The sequence below is a fragment of the Centroberyx gerrardi genome, chromosome 1 (genome assembly GCF_048128805.1).
Source record: "Centroberyx gerrardi isolate f3 chromosome 1, fCenGer3.hap1.cur.20231027, whole genome shotgun sequence".
Classification (NCBI taxonomy): Eukaryota; Metazoa; Chordata; class Actinopteri; order Beryciformes; family Berycidae; genus Centroberyx; species Centroberyx gerrardi.
This window is the reverse complement of record NC_135997.1, coordinates 9,359,375-9,379,882: the sequence shown is the minus strand read 5'-3', so window position 1 is coordinate 9,379,882 and position 20,508 is coordinate 9,359,375. Positions and strand designations below refer to the sequence as shown.

Sequence of the window (20,508 nt, the reverse complement as noted above, 5' to 3'; positions counted from 1 at the left end):
TAATCAATTAATCAATCAACATAGCTAGATAAAGAAATAATGTATGCACCGCCAAATAATATACAGTATCAGTCTGCAATAAACAAACAAGCAAACAATCAGATAGATAGATAGATAGATAGATAGACAGATAGACAGATAGACAGATAGATATAGTATAAAGATTATCTAAATGGAGAATAAAGTGAAAAAGAATAGTGCAGTGGTGCCATACTGCGTGTCAGAGGGCAGGCATGCTACAGCTTAATGCTTCCTTGCAAATTGACTCGTTTTAATGAATTTAATGAGTGATATGAGTCCAGATTTGAGGCCTGCAGTGTTGGTGACGATGAGGTCAAAAATTCCTCCACGTTGATGAGTAGATGATGAGCTGAAGATCATTCCATAGTGAATCACTATCACAAGAATATGACTGACTAATGTGGTCAGGATAAATACAATGTTTGAAATATCACTGATTGGTGAGTGATACACGACAGAAAAAATCTGATTATGCATTGCATGATATTAAGATTGCCAAAATGAAATGCAGAGATGTCCAGACTGCTGCCATGTCACGATTATGAGCTCCATGGGGACGCAATGTTGCACTGAAATCACTGTCACAAAGAGAGTGTTGTAGTTCAGGTGGGAAGGTGAGTGATGCAAATCTCAGTGTAGATGATGCAATTCATATATCAACTGATGATTGGATTGCTCATGAAGTGATGATGGTGGGCCTGGACAGAGATTATGTTCACATGGGCTTTGTTCAGACACCACAGATCAGACTTGAACAAAGGATGACAATCCAGGGCAGAAAACTGACACCTCGCAAAATTTCAGTCTTTGCAGCCTGATTCACTCTTAATACTGTCAGGTCAAAGTGGAGAAGCTTCACACCTGTGTGAGTTCAACCCCTGCTGATAACTGTGTAACCAAGACCATCTCATGCTCCAATTTCTTGACCATGTTGTGTGAGCAGTTCTGATAAGTCCACAGTAAAGCAGGTGACTGTGTTTCCATAAACTTTTGTTGGCAGTGACTGATCAGGCTAATATGCCAGGAAACATTTTCCTTTCAAAACAACTGAGGTAGTCACTGAATAAACTGGCACGCAGTCTTTCAATGGGATGTTTTGCTTGGCAGCCACACCTTGCCATGGACCTCCAAATTTCACTTGAACTCGTGATGTGGGAGATTTCAAAAAAATGTCCATGCTTGCCAGCAAGCCAAGCATTTGGATCTACATCCAGATCCCTCTTGATCTGCTAAAGTCGCTAAGTGAGTTTTACTGGGTCCTTACTGAACTGTGCATGTCTGAAATGCCTGCAGTAGTAACCTTTATAGGCCTCCTGATGGCGCTCATGTAAGATCATCCTTAAGACACAACATAGTGAAACAAATGACGTCGTAAAAAGACGCAGCACACCAATGGATGCAGTCCCTGATTATCATTCAAAACTATCACTCAACACATAAAACTAACCAGCTTTATTGAAAACTACTTTAACTTCAACTGCCATGCCTAAACTTTAATAATACTCACAACTATAGTATAACCTGCTATTCTACACTAATCTTGAGTACTGGATCTCCATATCCTTGCCAGAGTACAAAACTTACTGTAGTCTTATACCTCATCAAATGCAACATCATGAAATAAGCTGCATGGCCCCCATCCCACAAAAACTTAATGGACTGCCACCACAATTACAATCAATGCATACAATAAATAACTCCTCACCTAGACAAATGTTTTTATACGTCAAAATCATACATTATGTCTTTGTCAGGAAAGCCTTAAAGAGTTAGAAGAAAATAAAACTCAGAGTAAAAGAGCACAGAAGTCTAAATAAAATAGCCTATGTAATGCTATGCTATTCAAAGCAATCACTAACTACTACTTGTTACAACCTCATAAAATCTTCTCACCTCACATGCAAAATCAGTTATTAAAATACAGAATATTTAATGATTGAACGATGTAACTACTCAAGCACACTTTATTATCACACCTACACACTTTTTTTATTGAACCTATTTGCAATAACCATTACATTTCAATTGCAATATAATACATGAGATCATTAATACAATTTGCTGTTCTCCCTGCCCAACCTATTAATCTCATCACTCAGTTGTCATGTTGCTATCTAAGTAAATAAACAAGTTGCAACATCCATCCTTTGTCATCGCAATAAGAGGTGTTGCTAAAATATTAGATTTGTTGTCTGTATTCATGACTGGAATAGAAAATGCTTACACTTGTTACATTATTTGCCAAGATGCACACAGCCGGCAAGCATGTAACTAGCTCTAAGCTAGTTTTCACTTAATTTTGACCCATAATTAGAGTGCCTCCCTTGGGCCAGTCAGTGTAATTTTGAAAATGCCAGAATGCAGTGGTAAGATGCATCATTTCCCCAATATGTCATTTCATTCATCCGGGTAGAAAGATGTCCAGAAAAGAAAATAGCAAAACAAAATCCACTGACGGGTTGGAAATGATGAGTTGAAGACGTTTGAAGCCTCTCGGACGAGTGGTGAAACATCTTCAACTCTTCATTTTAAGTCCAGTGGATTTTGTTTCTATTTTCTTTTTGGATATCATTTCCCCAAGTTTTATTAAAATTCGATCAGTGATGTCTGAGATTCTGCGTGTGATGGACGAATGGATGCACAGACGGATGGGAGACCGATCCATATGAATCCATACAAATGTGACGTGCCAAGATGTTGAATTACAGCTGGTTTTGACAAAGCTATTACATGGCTGTACCTGATTGTAGCAGTAAAACACCCAATTTTATGCTGGAATAGTTGGATAAGCAAGCATCTTAAGTTAGTGTTGGTAGTGATCAGGTGAATTTTCTGTCTGTTGTGGCTTTTGGTGAAGAGTGGGGCGGGGCCAATGCTGGCGGCCTTGGATGAGGCGGCAGCCTGTCAGTCGACACCCAGGGAACAAAAGTCTGTTGTGTCAGACTTGTGTCTCAGGAAAGTGAATCTGAATTAAGAAAGATGAATTTGGTTTGGGAAAACTGAATTTGAAATTATAGTTACAAATTATATTTTAATAAGAATCACATTACATTTCTAGCCATTACATTCTATTTCAAACTGTGCCTTACAAATTCAAGTTTTGAATGTATTTATTCAACAAGTTCATGTTTTTGAATTCAGTGGTTCGACATGAGCATGACAAATTCAGATTTATGCAATTCCAATACAGTCTCTGCTGGCACTAATCTCTTTCCATATATTTGCACTTTGCCACCGAGATGGGTAATATATTCCATCAGGACATAAATTCTATATAGTCTCTCTATTCTCCTTGTGTTTATGAATTTCTAATTTGCAGTCTTATATTACAGGGTGTTTTTTGGCTGTCTTAAATTAGTTTTTCCTCATCCGTGTCTTGGCTGCTCGTCAAGTCGTCTAGTTTGCAAAGGTTATCAATCTAGTCCGCCGTGATCAGCCATGTCAAAAAATGATGGAAAGAGAATCCCTGTCCTGTCGTACCTAATGGCCTGAACACCTATCAGGAAGCCTAAACTAATGTTACAGGCATGACAGGATTCTCCCTCCATCAGTTTCAGACTACCTTGATAAAACTTTACAAACTAGCTGACTTGACAAGCTGCCAATAGCTGCTAATTAACAAATTCAGGGCTGAGAATGATGTATGACAACCCACTCCTGCAACCGTTGCTATGCCATCATATCAAATATATAACTCCTGCTTTAGTCTTGAGATATATTTCCACACTTTGGACCCCAACTGGTGTCTTTTCTTTTCAGCCAGAGCCACTGGCTGGTGTTTTGGGACGCTTCAGAAACTGCCTTTGTGCCCTTCCATAATCCCTAACTCCTTCAGTAAACAAGTAGCGGATGTGGCTACAAATCCATGGCACCCAATTTCCCCAGGGCGAACCCTGGCACTACCACTGCTGCTCAAACTCAGCTGCTGGCTCAGGCTTCTTCCTTTTATACGCCTCATGTACCGTGTCCTCCCATGACACAGTGAGTTCTATAAAGCAAACATTTATCCGGACCATAATTCCTTGGTAAGGTCTTAGACTGGTGCCGACTATCTCTGCCGGGCTTTAAGCTGCTGCCCTGTGTCTCCTCACATTTCTCAGTCCATAGATTGCTCCAACTGCCCTAACTTGTGCCAACTCAGTAATTCTTTCCTTACCTTCACATACAAAGCCAATTTGAAACACCAGACTCTCCGTACTAAGAGTTAAAGAATTAATTTATATTTGTTTACTCTTGAGTGCTGCTGCCAGGAACTATAGGCCTACTGGTTATACTTGGTTATGCCGCTAAGTGTAGCTATGGTACTTGGGCAACAGTTACTTTGCAACCTGATAGAATATGTGTGTCGGTGTTTCTAAACACAGAGGAAATTGCAACTGGTTGAGGTTTTGTGTTGATAGCTGCGGATCAGATGGCTCTATATGTACTTGTTTGGGTACCGAAATCTTGGTGTGAAATGAAAGTAACAAAGGAAGTTTCAAATGTTATACCAACACCTGACATGTTTCAAGGCCTTTTAAGAAAATGACATTAAGAAATGATTGATCATAGGATACCACTGGTCTCTTGAGGAGAATATACTCCTATACCTTAAAATGGATCAGCAAAATAAACTCCTAAATCTTTAGTTTATTCATCTGTTTCTGATGTGCTGTGAGTTGTGCTCTCTACCAGGCTAAGTGATTTCCTCAGCAGTGTAGCAACCAAAGGCTAATTGAATTACTGATGCAGCAGTGGAACAGTGAATAGGCCAATTAATTCATTAACACCAGAACAGCCAAGATTATAGGCTATTACTCCCTAAAACCACCAGCAGATCAGTTTTACCCCACACACTGTATTGCATTGCGAGCATTTGTAGTTTGGTTTAAGGAGGATGACCCCCTTTGGAATGGAATTCCCCCCAGTCTCGCACATCATGGAAATTTGAATCGTTTTTTTCTATTTGGGCCACAAGAGGCGCTGCTTTGTGGAGGATAACATGTTTACTGTCGGTTTATTTTTGCCTGGCATTTTCTTTGGAGACACACAATGTGGGGTTTGTTACGTTCAGTGATAGAACTGGAAGCATTGTGTTTATTCTACTCGGGGTGCATAAACTTGCCACATCTTTGTTGGGAATAAATGAACCAGAGTGTTTTGCAGACCCGGCCACGCCCACCAGGTCTATGGGTCATGGGCTCAGCGACCATTATAAATCACATGACCTTCTCTGTCAACACACAGACGCCATCATCAATGCTGAACGCAAGAGGGATTGAAATCAAAGGTGAGAATTTAAACCGCTTATGTTAACCAGTGCTTTGTGTCGTGAATATGACTTATGCGGTATGTCAATTGGTAAGGAAATCGATCATCTCAACCGAACACCAATGTCGGTTAGCGTTTGCTAATTACATTTCCAGACTTCGTAATGTTAGCGTACAGATAGTTGTCAACCGCAGCAGCAGCTAACTGCTAGCTGCTCTGTCGATAACACTCAAACAGGAGCTGAACTGTTGGATATCCAAACAACTAGCGTTATCTATGATGTCAGCGTGCCAGCGAAGTAATGTTAGCTAATATGTAGCTAAACATGCAAATGGGCGTTCTTTTCCTTAGCACCTTCTTTGCTTCGCTTGTTCTAGCTAGCGTTAGCTCATGAGAAGTGTAACGTTAACGCTAGCGTCAATCAGAGGTGTTGTGCAAAACACGAAATAACAGTTCCGAGCAGGAAATGGTGATGTTAAATTAAGAAGATTAACGTTGTCCAAACTATTTCTAGAAGCATGGCTAAGTGTTACGCGTTAACTTTTAGCTCGATGACCAATAGCCCCGATACGTGCCGTTTCAGGAGGAAAACATCACGCCAAACTCCATTGAGAAATCTGGCACTTAAAGCTTGCCTTGCTTATTGGCAAAAATGCATACGTCGCAGAACAGGACGTAAGACCATACCCGTAATGTTATGGTCCACTGGTAAATTCGGCATACTGATGATGCAACACTTACTTCAATTTCAAGGCGTACGGTCATTACTGCCGTCACCGTAAAAGACTAGGAATATCAGGCAAATTAATTCTGTAGAAGTTGAAATTTTAAAGAATTTAGTGCTGCTCGGTGGATCATCTTTATGCCGAATTTACCAGTGGACCGTAACGACTCGGAAAAGGTCTCAAGTCCTGTCCCCTGACGTGTTTGCCGACAATTGTTGACATATTTCGCTGTGGAGTTTGGCTTGAAGTTCTTCCCATGTATAGAGTAAATGGCACGAGTCGAGGCTAGATGGGGCAGAAATGACAAAATAATAGAACATATTGTGTGATTAAAAAGTGATTGTTACTGAAAATTGTGTGAAGCATAATTTAACAAAAAAAGAAAAGATCATTGTGTGCTCAAATTAGATCAGGTAGGCTATATTACCTTTTCATGTGGTTCCTGGGTAGCTTTGTGCTTTGTTATGTGGTATTTTAAATGTTACTGAGGATGAAATTCATTAAGTTGTACTGTCCTTTTTATTATACATAGAGAAAGGTTTTGTTTAGTAAGATATATGGGGACATTGATTTTCATGTCTATAGAAGATACTGAAACACTTAGTTGGCCTTTTGAAAATGAAAATTTTTTAGTTGCAATTTATATAGAGAGAAGGCATGGGAGATGAGAAAAAAGGCATTGTATTGTGTAAGTGGAATGAGTACTTTTATTTTGTATTGCCTTTCTCTGTGTATAATCATAGATATGCTTTATACAGGTAAAACAGTATTATGGAAGTTGTACCTTGTTGTGCTGGGGGTGGGAAGTTGACTGGGTTACTTCCTCTCCTACTGAGCCTTACCCTGTGACGTTTTGTGTCATATAATCTCATGTGGGATGGGCAATTAATTTGGCATGACACAAAGATAAAATTTCATTCATATACTGCCGAATTTTAATTACTCTTTCAGTCAGAAACCTTCACCAGAGTAAAATGGAGGACATGAGAGACAAGCAATGCATATATGGTTACCAAGTCTAAGAGGAAGAGCAGTCAACCTATAGAAAGAAGAGGGTTTGCCAGTGCCAAAACCTAGTTGTAGTTACCACTGAGCAAACACCTACATCACAAAGCACTAGGGCTGCAGCTATCGATTATTTTAGTAATCGAGTATTCTACCGATTATTCCATCGATTAATCGAGTAATCGGATAAGAAATACTTTTGCTTTATTAAAGAGCAATAGTAAATATACAAAAGAGAAAAGCTGTCCGCACGAAGCTGTCCATACGACACTGTGATTTACTGAAAACGAGGTGAAATAATAATTATTATTGATATTTATTACTAGGCCTAAATATCATACAAGTTCATAAGACTGGCTAATGTACATTTATTTACTATGTTGAAGGGTTGCCCTACACCTGCTGACCCTACTCACTGCAATCAAACTAAACTGAATATACCTGCTGTATTGGACTGGTGCATTTTAGGCTCCAATTGCTACTTACACCACCTGATATTTTGCTTTCTGGGGTATTTTATGCATCACTGTGAGGGGAGTAGGTGTGTGTGTGTGTGTGGGGTGTGTGTGTGTGTGTGTGTGTGTGTGTGTGTGTGTGTGTGTGACTATCATAATAATAACATGAATGAAGCTCAGGCTTTCACAAATTGACTGCAGCATTTTATTTTCTGTGGTTATTTTCTTGAGCAAAACTTAGCTAACTTAGGGACATCATAACTAGCCACCATATTGATTTACGTTCTTAACTAGCCATTACATATAGCCATAATTAACGTGCATTCTTTACTAGCCTTCATCTCATCCCGTTTTAATATTAAGTGCTGACTCCGCCCACCCGGGCCAGTTTCGGCGTACGCCGGTAGCAATTACAAGTGGATCCTATCCTACAGTCCCTGCTCTCAGCGGAGGGAGGGAGCTACGCTGTGTGTGGGAAGCGCTGTGACCGTCAGACCTCTCTGGATTAGACAAGCAAGTAGAGAAAACCGGCATCAGCCGAACCAATTTATTGCCAAATGCTTTGGGATTCAACACATTAACATTGCTTCCCATGGTCAGAAAAAGTCGGCAGATTTGTCGCTAGTCGCTTTTGAGAAATAAAGTCGCCAGGGGGGTCTGAAAAGTCGCTAAGTCTAGCGACAAAGTCGCCAAGTTGGCAACACTGGATCCGAAACTTTGGACACTTTCTGTCGTTTTCTCTGGCCTGTCTCTTCTCTTCGCCCCTCGCTATTTTCTCTCTCTTTCTCCAGCGCGTTGTGCAACAGTAATAATCATCCATGTGAAACACTGAGCGTGTATATAGTTATATGGATTAAACGAAGCTTCGATGCAAAGAATTTGCATCGATGATTTTTAGTAATCGAGTTACTCGAGTTTCTCGAGGAATCGTTTCAGCCCTACAAAGCACAAGAACAAGTTGGACACCATACTGTTGATGTAAAATTGTTTCAGTCCAAAATGATACATCTATCTCTTCAAACAAGAAACTTACTCTTGCAAAATGGCTGCTGACTTGCATGAAGGTAAACCTCACCATGTAGCACCTTTTTGAAGTTATTGGCTGACCACAAACCTCTGCTCATGTTGGATTATAAAAACGGAAAGCTATATGTCCTTTTATATAACATTCTCAAATGCAACCCTTCAGACATTAACTGGCCTAATAATATAACAAGTGAACACGTGATGTTGCGTAGAGGCACGCTGAGGTTAGAGGTCACCCTGGATGCATGTCATAAGGTGAAAGTGAGCAAGCTTCCCAATTGGAAGACCTGGTCACATCAACTTGGAAACAGAGTTTGTCAGTAGATCCCAATTTCTGCTACTTTTGAAATATGAAACTGGCAATGAAGAACTTGAAGCATGGCGCCAATTTCTCCTGTCAGGGCTGGGGTGAGATTGTGCTCATAGACAAGAAGATGCCTCTTGCTTTAAGTATCTTTCTTACATGGATCAAAGCTATTGCCTGTATCCTTACCAGGGTTCGACCCATATATTGGTTAGCTGATAGATTGTGCTGATATTGGCCTTTCAATAAAAATCTAATATCGGCCAGTCGGTGTTGCTCACTCCTAATATTGAGGTGAGGTTATGATTTCACTCAAGCAACTTCAGGAGTGGCAATTTGTGAAACCTGTTTGTTAGCATGGCTTTTAATGGTGAGTTTTAGTGTTTCAGAGGCTTTTCCACTGTGCAAAGAATAAAACTGGATGCTTGTTATCATTTTGGATTTTTTTTTTTTTGCCATGAAAATGGTCAGATTGAAGTATACAACAAAAAATATAGGCTGCCAGCAGCTTCAATCCAAAAATATGTCAGCCTTCAAAAATTCACATCGTTGAACCCTGACCCTTAATAGACAAAAATGAACTGGAAACCATAATTGCAACTTGTCCTAGTTATAGCCCAACTTCACCTACATGCAACTAGCATAGATGTTGTTTTTTTGGCAGTTGGTCCATTAACACCCAACATGGTTGAAGTGTCTACAGATTAAATATTGAACTGTTGGCAAAACAGCTGGTCTGCAGAGTGCAGGAGGACCCCTTGCATGCTGGTGGTTTGCTAAGTTTAGTATCACTCCTGCCTGTGAGTACAGATGGTAAAAAGCCTTGCAGGTTTCTCTCTCCCTGGATAGCCTCATTCTCATACAACTACAGCTACTACAAATACTACTACTGCAGCATATGAGACTTTGTTTACACCAGTCAGTCTACCTCAGCTTATCTGAGTACTCAATCAAAAACACGTGGGTAGTCCTGGGGCAAAATACGTATGTTTGGGTCTTTTTTTTAATCTTCATATTTTGAGTTGTGTTGTGTTTTTCCGGAGTTAAAGAAATGAAGGAGTGTTTTTCTAAGATACAGGGCCAGGTCAGGCCGGTGTCTGTTCCCACACATGCTACTGGTGCCACTGTGATACATGCCGGATTTGGGAATGCAGCTTAATAATAAATTATCTCCGTGTAGCTTTTATTACTCTCACGTGTAACGTCTTGCTTGCTCAGACACTCGGCTGTCAGTGTTACTGCTGGCTCCTTGGAAATATCACGTTCAAGTGACTGGGTTCACAGTCCCAGGGACAGGCATTGAGGCTTGATACCAAGTCCAGTTAGCAGCATGCTGGCGTGGTTTACGTTTGCATTCACATGTGCTGCATCAGCAAACTCAGACATACTAGCGCTCCACCAAGCTCTGAGTGTTACCGACTTATCTGATTGAGAGATTCCAGGTCCTTTTTTTTTTTTTTTTTTTTCTAGCCGAGTGTAAACAGCATGCCCCATCTTGTTGTTGGGTGGGGAATAAAAGATGTGCTTGTGAGCAAGTCGGCTTCCTGCTAGCACATCTAGTAGGGGTGAAAGATATTTGTGATTCAAATCCTCAAATTTCTTTAGAACTTTTGAAATTGTTTAAAGAAAAGTGATTTTGTTTAAAAAAAAAAAAAAAAAAAAAAATGTCAGTGTGCAGGATTTTGTTTGGGATGAAAGGTTTTTAGGACCAAAGATTACCTAGAGCTCTAAAACATCTTGTTTATTAGTCCATTTTGAACGCCCCTCTCTTAAGCAATTAATTGCAGCCTCTGTGATTTGGAAATTGCAGAAGTTCATATTGCGATTTAGAGCCCTAAGTCTTAGACAATGTTAATATTTTGTTCTGCAGTAATAGCCTATATCTTTTTGTTTTTCTCTCATCTTTGTCTTACAACAGCCAATCCATGATGGATTCCAGGTCTCGCAGACTTCCTTTTTCTGTGTCCGGCTCACGGTCCTCCTACACGTCCCCTTCATCCTTCTCCTCGTCCTCCTCTTCCTCACTGGGCTCCAGTAGGTTGTATGGCAGGGACAGGGTGCTGAGTAGTGACTGCTTCCCCAGGACCTCATCAGCGCTCAAACCAGACCTAGACCACCAGGTAGGCTGATAACACAAACCACAGGGTTGAAATGACTAAAGGCTAGGAACCGTGGCATTGCTATCTAATGCACATATGCACAATACACAACGCTTTCTATTTTGCATGTATAATCCAACTGGACTACACCAATTCCCTAGTGTACTGTATCTAGAAGGCTGCCTTTGGATTCAGCTTATGTCACAGAAATGCTTTAATGTTTGGGTTCTCAGGATTTGTTTTATGTGTTTTTGTTATATTTTTCTCTTTGTGTCTATCAAAGCTGACTTTATTTAGGTCCAACCCGAATACAGAATGATATCTCAACTGGAATAATGTTGGTGTAAGTTGGAGAAAACAGCCCGTTTTACGAAGCCAAACCTAACAAGAGTAAACAATCCAGTTGCACTTATTAGGCTAGACTGTCAGCCTGTATGTGGTTCAGTTGCTGCTGGGACTTTAGCCACACATCTTTCTAGAGCGTTCTGGAGAGAGAACACTCTAGCAAGTTCTTTTCCTATGAGTTCCCTCAGGAGCGTGGTAGCTAGCGACTTTATCTGTGGTGCCCCAACAGCAGCCACTTTGGTGAGGCTTTTAATAGGCCAGCCTAGATTCCTGGGCGCTCGGTGTGTATTTTAGCCCTGCTGCTCGTCAAGGCCCGTCTCGATAGAAAGATAGAGTTACTGCTTGGCCTGTGCCCCGGCTGCTTGTTCCTGCTCTTTCCAGAAGAGTCCAGGCTAGGTGCAAAGCCAAAGTTAGCGCTATCCCTCCGTGACTTTATTTATGCATTACTAATATTTTTAATGAGTCGAGGATACATTTGAACTGTGCTCTTAAAATGGTGTGATTTCAGAAACAAACCTATGTCACCTGAGCATACCCAGTGTTTACGTGTTTACCATAGGAAACCAATCCATAGGAAGTTTTTCAGCAGTGGTGGCAGGGAAAAGAGGGGGGGGGGTGTGGTGGTGGGGGTGCTGTTTGCAAATAAAATTACAGTTGATGACATAATTATGCTAATTAATCACACATTTATTGCTGTCCACGACCTTTACTTTCGAAACAGCAAAATGTAGCCTAACATAAAACGGTAGGGGTTAGGTAAATAGAAAAAGTGAGAGCCTCACTGGCAAAGTTTGCAACTAAAAGAAATGAAATTACACTTGATGATAAACCTATTTCTCACACATTTATTGCTATCCCAGACCTTTACTTTTGAAATGCAAACATTTATCCTAACATAAAATTTTAAACAAGAATTTATTCTTAACTTTATAAAGGTCACGTAAATGGAAATATTGAAGGCCTCACTGGCAAAATTTGCAACTAAGAAATAAAATGACAGTTAATGACATAACTAATTTTAGCACACATTTGTTATTCAAGACCTTAGGATACTTTATGAATGTTTATGTAAACTGTGAAATCTAGCCGCTGCTGTTTGCTGTTACTTTCCTTGCAACGTCGGCTGATTCTCTCTCTGTTGCTCTAGTTTGACCCTCCCCACTCTGAAAAAGATGCTTTTTTTTCCCCCGCTGAACAGCCAAGTGTTCAGGCGCTTTGGTTCTGCGCCCACAATGGATGTGTGTACTTTCACCACAATGGAAGGCGCGTAGCTTTGGTAATGCACGAATAGAAGTGGCTCTGAAAACAACTCCACTTGACATTTCATTAAATGAATGTAGCGGAAACACTGTGACCATAGTGGGCTTGGTTGCTTAGAGAAAAACAATGAGTTTTGTCAAACTTGGGTTTCTGTCTTTGATGAATCATGTGAAGAAATTGTTAGACTAACACAAATGTGTGTACACAAATGTTATTCTTCTGCATGGGCCACAAAGTGTGATAATTGTCACCACTACTAAAAGAAAAAAGGATGAAAAGTCAAAAACTTGCCCCCAGAACATATGCTAGCATGGGACCAGTACTGGATTTTTATTTTTTTATTTATTTTTTTAATTTTTAATAATGGTGCCCATTCAAGAATACTGACCACCCCCCTGTGTCTTACACTCTCTCTCCCTTGTAGAGTTCTCGCCGCCTTAGCTCGCCCAGAGACTACAGCAGCTCTGACAGTCGCTCCACCAGCTGGAAGCTGCCGTCTTCTCTGACGTCCTCCACCTCATCATACGACCGACCCTGGACTGACTCCGCTCTCAGCAGCAGGAGCAAACTGGTACTGAGGATGTTCTGTGCTATTTGTTTACAGCAGGCAGCTACTGTAATGTATATTTCTCAAAGTGTTTTGAAAATGTACTTAATAGTTAAGAAATAAGATTGTTGAATCATGTCGGTGAAATGTCAAGCCTCAGTTGGGGACTTTTTGATTGCTGTTTTGGGTTTATTTTTCCAGAGTGATTCTGAGAGGAGGTTGGGGACGTACTCGGGACTGTTGAACGCCAGCGATGATGGCGATTCTAAAAGGGCCAAACTGTCGTGCAGCAACAGAGGAGCCTATTCGAGGACGTCCTCCACCTCAGTTACAGGATCCACCTATTCCAGTAATGGGCTTGGCAGTGGCACAGGTACTGAGCATCAGGCTTTTAGAGGTCATAATTTTTTCACACATTTCATGTATTTCATGTTGCCCATGTTGTTTTTTAGGGATGCACCAATATCGGTATCTGGGCCAATACAGTCCAAAAAGTAAGTACTTGGCATTGGTGAAGTGAGACGATGCCAAGAGATTCAATACCGTAGCTTGTGCGTACTCCTGTGCAGGCCACAGCCTGGGTTGTGTGCGTTTCAGCCAAAATGTTTTTAAAAAGGTGGCTTGTGCAGGAATCTGGTTATTAAATATTGTCTTGTTGAACAGGTTGCATGATTGGTGTGTATATATCATGTGAAATACTCACATCAGTTCTCTGTATCGGCGAGTACTCAAATTACTTTTACTCGGTCTGAAAAAAATGGTATCGGTGCACCCCTATTATTTTGACCGTGCCTCTAAGTACTAGAGAACTGAATTGTGATGTGGAGCAATGCTGCATATTTCTGCTAATATGAAACTACTACTAATTTGAAAATTAAGCCACCAAAGCTCTAATAAAGCTCTAATAAGGTTGTCCTTTGGAACATATCTTTTCTAAACAGGTACAGGTGAAAAACAAAGTGATACCTGGCTAGATTCATCGTGGAGCTCGTGCCGCTTACTGTCTCGGTCATCGTCTTCATCGTCCTCCACTTCCTCCTCCAAGCCGCTGTTGTCCAGGAGGGAGCTGGAGACGAGGCACGAGTCCAGTCTCTCTGGTTTGGGAGAAAGCAGGATTCGGACCCCTGGATTGTCCTCCTCTTTGTGTAGGGATATGCTACGATGTTTACACACACTCTATACAACATGCTTGAATGCGCTATTACATATAAGCCAGTCTCACACAAACTGCCGTTCTCTTCTCTGATTTCAGATCAGCCCGACAGGGTAACCTCCACCTATGCGCAGGGAGCACGGCCCAAAGAGACTGTGTACTCCTCCACCTCTTCCTCCTCCTCCTCCACTGCTAGAGAAAGCTCCCTGAGTCGGCATCTCTCCTCCGCTTCCTCCTTCTACCGGTCTTCTCCTTCAGCCCGTGACTTCAGCACCAGAACCACAGCCCGTACCCTCACCAGCTCCTCAAACCACTCATCCCAGGAACAGACAGCAAACCCTGAATCCGTCTCAGTCATCTCCTCCTCCACCTCTCACATCTCTTACTGGTACACCCCTCCCGCCGCCAGACAGGACACCAACCCCCCTCCGTCCCCGACCGCCCCTGTCCCCCCCGCGCCAAGGCCGGCCCCCGAGAGCGGAGAGCCAGATGGACGTCGCTCCACTCGGCGCCTTTTCTCCCGACTCTTCTCGCGCCGCTCCAGCCAAGACTCCTCCAGCGGATCTTCCAGCACTCGCTCCTTCGAATCAACCGACGACAGTCCGCCAACGGGTGGAGAGGCTGTGGACAGTGAGGAGGGAGCCCGGACTTCCAGTGTGGAGCCTGACATCAGAAGCTCGGACACCGCCCAGGCCTTTGCCTTCCTCAGGCGCCGCAGACTGGACCTCTCCCCTATCCAGGAAACTCGCAGCGAGAGCCATCGTGTCGGCCCGGCCCGGTCCAGCCTGGACGCCTGGAGGGAGCCCGGCTCAAGCAGTAGTAATAACAGTAGTAGTGGAAGCGGCGGCGGCTCCTCCTGGCTTTCCTCCTCCCTCCGTAACCGCTGCCCTCCCCTCTTCTCACGCCACAGAAGAGAGGGAAGGGACGAGAGCACGCACTCAGCCGCAGGCTTGGAAGATGGCTACAGTCATCCTCAGCATTCACTGAGGAGGTGGGATGAACCTGAGCATAAAGCATCAGAGGAAGAGGACGAGGAGGAAGAAGAGGATGATGGGGAAGCGGTAGGAGCAGTCGGCGTGGAGGTCCCTGGTGCTGCTGGTGCTAGCACTATCCTGGTGGAACGGATGCAAGGTACCTTCGGGAATGAACGGATTGCATTTTCGGCGCCCCCCAGAGTCAGACTATATGAAAACATACTGGTTGCTGTGGACCCAATGGATGGTGTTGAGAGCCAACCAGAGGGCCGGGAGAAGGAGAAGCCCATCCCCTCTAGGGATCCTGAGAGGCTGCGCAAGATCCAGGAGAGGTGTGAGATTTTGATTTCCCACGCAAAGCATGCATGTGTTATTTTTGTTCCTAGTCCTCTTGGAACAAATATGTTAAATGTATAGGTATAAGCAAGATGGTGGAATAGCTTCACAAAATGGAATGGAGGTGTATAAAGAATAGCTACTGTATCAAAGTCCTAGTAAGAATAAAATGTCCCCCTTCCCTGCTGTAGTCTATTGCTGGAGGATTCTGACGAGGAAGAAGGGGACCTGTGCCGTATCTGCCAGATGGGAGAGGAACTGGCATCCAACCCTCTGATTGAGCCGTGCAGCTGCACAGGCAGTCTGCAATACGTCCACCAGGAATGCATCAAGAAGTGGCTTCGCTCCAAAATTAGCTCAGGTAAACGCAGAGCTCTGATTTGGCAGGGGGTTTCACCAAAAGCAAGCTGTCTAAAAATGTTTTTGCTTTTTAGCTGATTATCTCAACAGTGTGTCCCAAGTCTTCTTTTTTTTTCTTTCAGCCTCATGTGTTTTTTTTTCCCTTTCAGGCACAGATCTTGAGGCCATCACAACATGTGAACTCTGCAAGGAGAAGCTGCATCTGAACATAGACAACTTTGACATTAATGAGTTATACAGGACACATGTGCAAGTGAGTCACCATTTCACCCCCTTTTTGTTTTTTTTAATAAGAGAATTGGAGTGTTCAAATGCGTCATCTCTGCTCAAGTTGCACTCTTGTAGAAATAGGTGTAGCTATCTGAAAAGTAGAATATCTTAGCAGCTTAATTTATTGTACCTAAATCATGTCAAATTATCAGCAAAAATTGTAAACAGTGAGCCCACATATACAGACATGGGCTGTATGGATGGATAAAAGTATTGGAAAGATGCAAACTACTGTACCTAATTTTACTGCATTCACCTGTACGGTATAAACTCCATTAGGGCCGGGCTGTATACCAACACTTTCACCGGCCTAGTTTTCCACCTCTGTATGTTGGGTAAATGCAATCTCCCGCAGACTGCAGAAATAAGACAAATATGTATAGAAGAGATGACTTGTAACTGTCTCAGCAAAAATAATTTGCTGGCTAATATTTTTGATTACAGCTAGATTTGGCTAGCAAAGGCTACCCAATGCTGACGAACCGGCGCTCTCTCTCCTTGTATTGAGTGATGCTTGCTTGCCTGGTTGTTAGTATCCCAGTGTAACTGCAGTCGCTAGTCTGTGTGACCAAAAATATCTTTGCCTGCGAATATTAATTATAACCGGTGTTGAATTTATAAATTTTGGGCAATGCTAACAACAGTAATGGCCACAACACTAATGGAGAATGCAATATTCGTGCACAGAGGTAAAAAATATAAACAAATTATTGTTTAATTTATCGTTGAGGTAAATGTGACAATATATTGTGATATGGATTTCAGGTCATATTGCCCAGCCCTAACCTCAATCAATCTTTATTGTCCATCCAGGGTAAATTCAGTCTGTAAACCCACACACACACACACACACATTACACCACACATCGAATCATAGACTAAAAGATCACAGAAGATCACATCATAGTAGGAGGTTACAATTGTATATAAAATATTGAATATACAAACTCGGCAAAGAACTAAAGTAGATTGCACCTTAATGTCTGGACTGGTGTTTCTTGCTCTTCCTCAGTCGGAGTATGAGTTCATCAGCAGCGGTCTCTATCTGGTGGTGCTGCTGCATCTGTGTGAGCAGAGGTTCTCTGATGTCCTGGGAGCAGCCAATGAAGCCGGGGTGAACACACACACACACACACACACACACACACACACACACACACACACAAGTTCAAGGTGCTGAATTATGTTGATTTCATATGAATGTTGAGGAATCTTTAATTGCTACGCGAAAACAAGTGTTCATTGGGATGATGTGAATGTTTATTAGAATGCTGCACTGGATTTCGGCATTTTGCTAATTCAACCATACTGTTGATTGAATTTACTTAGGTTTTCTTAACATTGGCTGTAAGATCCAACCTTGCAAGTCCTATATAGCAGCAGCAGAGTACTGATATTGTATGACATACTCTAGATCTGCATGTAGCTGTCTTACACGGTGAACCACAGCCAACTGAAGTCAATACTGATTGACGAAAAAAAAAAGAAAGTTATTCACTGACGAAAGGCATTTTTTAAAACTTTGCTAGTTTCAAGATACGCTATGAATGTATTGGATGGAAATAATCTCAGATGTGGTAGAAATTCAAACGTTCTCCCCTTCTCTTGCTCAGTTTTTCAACCTGGCGAGAACTCTTCACGAACACATGGACAATCTTGAAAGTATGTTGCTCAATCCCTTCTCTCCCATGCTTACTGTATGCATTTGTTGAAAGGACACTTATCTAAGACATTTTAAATTGGGTATTAGAGGATGAATGAATGAAATGAACTTCTTAAATATCATGGCTTCTGAATCAAATGCCGCTTTTCCACCGCATGGTACCGGCTCAACTCGACTCGACTCGACTCTACTCGCCTTTTTTGGTTTTCCACTGGGCAAGTACCAGGCACCATATTACCTGGTACCTGGTACTTTTTTTGGTAGCACCTCCGTCGAGGTTCCAAGCGAGCTGAGGCGATACCAAAAGGTGACGTGAAAACACTGCAGACTACTGATTGGTCAGAGAGAATCGTCATCATTGCCGGCAGCAATAGCGGGGATTTTAAAGCAGGCTAAAAGCTGTTGTAATTTTGGCTCTACGACTGTTAATATGTCACTTTATTAAGTTTTAATATTTTTTCAGGCGAGAAAGTAACCATGTAGATTCCCAATATGTGGTCAGTTTATCCAAATAACGCCTGTTTGTAAATCTGCTGTGATGTTTTTGGAGATTTGGGACCAGGACCGTCTGCCACACATCGAGGGGGTACTATCTGCAGTGGAAAAGCGAGTAGAGTAGAGTCGAGTCGAGTTGAGCCGGTACCATGCGGTGGAAAAGCAGCTAAAGTATTGTCTGTATGCATTTGACAGCCACTCAATGGCTCGTCTCCCAAAGTGTCTGTAGCTTAAAGTGTGGAATTTGTTTATATAATCATGTATTTCCTAGACCAATAAAGTGTCTTATGAGGACTGACTGGCTTTCCGACATTAATTACAAGAAATCCTATATTGCCACACTTAAGTGATTTTAATGCTTAATGGGCTGTGAAGATTTTGGAGAACTCAGCCCATATCTGCTTCCAGCAATGAATTTTAACATCAAGCTCACATCAGTAAACGGGTTCAAAGCTACCAGCCCTCTTTGCACTCCAGTATAGATCACTCACTTTTTGATGGACTAGCATTATGTGGCTGCACATCTTTTCTTGAACATCGCTTTCTCTCCCTTGCAGGTCCCCATGGGGAAACGGATGAGGAGGAGGACGAGGTGGTGGTGCGGGACAGCAGACCGTCAATTGAATTTTCTGACCTGGATGATGATCTCGAAGAGGAGTATTGATTATGAGGGAGTGGAAGAATAAGGATAAAAGAAAGTGGGGCAGAGGAACTGAAGTTTGGTTGGCTACTCCATGCCATGTGGTAGCGCACCCCGTTGTTTCCACACATGCTTTAATGTTGTCATGTTGTCTAACTGAATGCAATGGCTCTGGGGGTGGGGTTGGGGGTGGGGGTGGGGGGGGCTGTGGGGGAACCTTGAAGAAAATTGTAAACAAAATGCCAAGTGCACAGAAAGAACATATCTTGCCTTTTTTGGCAGGTGGCGGCTTTCGTAGATATGCAAACTTTTGAAATGAACTCGTGGGGAAATATTTTGGTTTTCCGCCAATGTATTTCCATTCCTCTTTGAGCTTTGAGTGCACTTTAATAACTTATTCAGTTATAAAAATGCACTGTTATACCATGAGTGCTTTAATGTTTACTGGGCTAAGGCAGAAATGGCAACAGAGAAATGTTGTAACCAATGGGATGGATTTGGCCAACAGTGACAGATGTCAGTTATTTGTATTTTAGCTGTGATGGAAAACAGATGCTGTTAGGGGAGAGGATGTTTAAAAAGTGGCAAACAATTATTCCCTTTACTGTCTGTTTTCCTGTGTGACCTTTCCCACGGAGTATTCTAAAATATGTGAAGATGCAATGTGAATATTGATACCTTTTCACAGCTGAATTGACAAGTTTTCTTTTCTCCATTTGTATTGTTTCAGTGTCGCTATTGGAAATGCTTTATGTATGTTAAAATCTAGTTTAATGCTTTAATTTTTGCAATAAAGATTTGAATGCGAACGCAGTATAATTTTAAGTAATCAAGTGTCATGCTTCTACAGAACTATTGCAGGAAAGAGTTGGTTAGGGAGGAGTCGCTTGTTACTGAAATGTTGAAATCTGCATTTGATGTGTGATATCTGCCCTTTCTGACAGGACTCCTTGATGAGTTGAATCTTGGCTCTATTCTTTCTTAATTTTGCCTGACTTTACCCTAGAGTTGAATTGTTGGAGAAAATATAAAGTCATCTCCGCAATGTGAATTAGAAATAGTGGTGGTACCAAGTCAACTTGATTTGAGTCCAAAGAAAGGTTCAAGTCACAAGGAATTCTGTCCAAATCAGAAAGAGCAACTCCAGTAAAATCTGGCTGGAAATGTGGCTTGGATCTAATTTTTTACATTTAGACTAGAAAGGCACTTAGGCAGTGTTTCTCAGATTTCACACACCAGTTTTTCTTTGGCAAAACTGCTAGAGTAAAGTAAATACCGCATCCACCCCAAAAAATATATTTTTGTGGTTACATAGATCAAATATTGATATTCAAATTAAATTGCCTGTTTGGTGTTGGGTAGGCTTTGATAGTTTGACTTGCGGCAGTGGTTATTGTGGACTGCAAAGTGCCAAAGTTGTCACTGTTTATTTTACCCACAGACTGTAGAGTGTACCATGGGCCAGAAAACAGTGTTAACCATCACTTTAATGCAGTGAGCTAAATTCTGCACTACACGTTATGACAACTCTCACTAAAACAGATCAAGCTCCCTCTATTAAAGTAAAAAGCCCTTCATTG

At 41.9% G+C, this 20,508-nt stretch overlaps 1 protein-coding gene across 2 annotated transcripts; it reads left to right on the top strand.

The window, feature by feature from the left end:
- The first annotated feature begins 5,227 nt into the window (after positions 1 to 5,227).
- marchf7 (membrane-associated ring finger (C3HC4) 7) lies at positions 5,228 to 19,736 on the top strand. Of its 2 annotated transcripts, XM_071915002.2 has the most exons (12): positions 5,228 to 5,290; positions 10,705 to 10,906; positions 12,915 to 13,061; positions 13,239 to 13,410; positions 13,490 to 13,531; positions 13,979 to 14,182; positions 14,290 to 15,496; positions 15,692 to 15,861; positions 16,010 to 16,113; positions 17,143 to 17,244; positions 17,744 to 17,792; positions 18,846 to 19,736. In XM_071915002.2, the coding sequence occupies exons 2-12, from the start codon at positions 10,712 to 10,714 to the stop codon at positions 18,950 to 18,952; spliced, it is 2,499 nt and encodes an 832-aa protein (XP_071771103.2). In that variant the 5' UTR covers positions 5,228 to 5,290; positions 10,705 to 10,711; the 3' UTR covers positions 18,953 to 19,736. The 2 variants fall into 2 exon arrangements, with proteins under 2 accessions (XP_071771103.2, XP_071771104.2); XM_071915003.2 differs by lacking the exon at positions 13,490 to 13,531.
- Positions 19,737 to 20,508: the final 772 nt, after the last annotated feature.

Excerpts from the sequence above, each read along its gene's own strand:
- marchf7 (XM_071915002.2), top strand. The coding sequence starts at position 10,712 with ATGATGGATTCCAGGTCTCGCAGACTTCCTTTTTCTGTGTCCGGCTCA. Across the intron at positions 15,862-16,009 it reads TCGCTCCAAAATTAGCTCAG|GCACAGATCTTGAGGCCATC; the intron begins GTAAACGCAGAG and ends TTTCCCTTTCAG. Across the intron at positions 17,245-17,743 it reads GAGCAGCCAATGAAGCCGGG|TTTTTCAACCTGGCGAGAAC; the intron begins GTGAACACACAC and ends TCTCTTGCTCAG.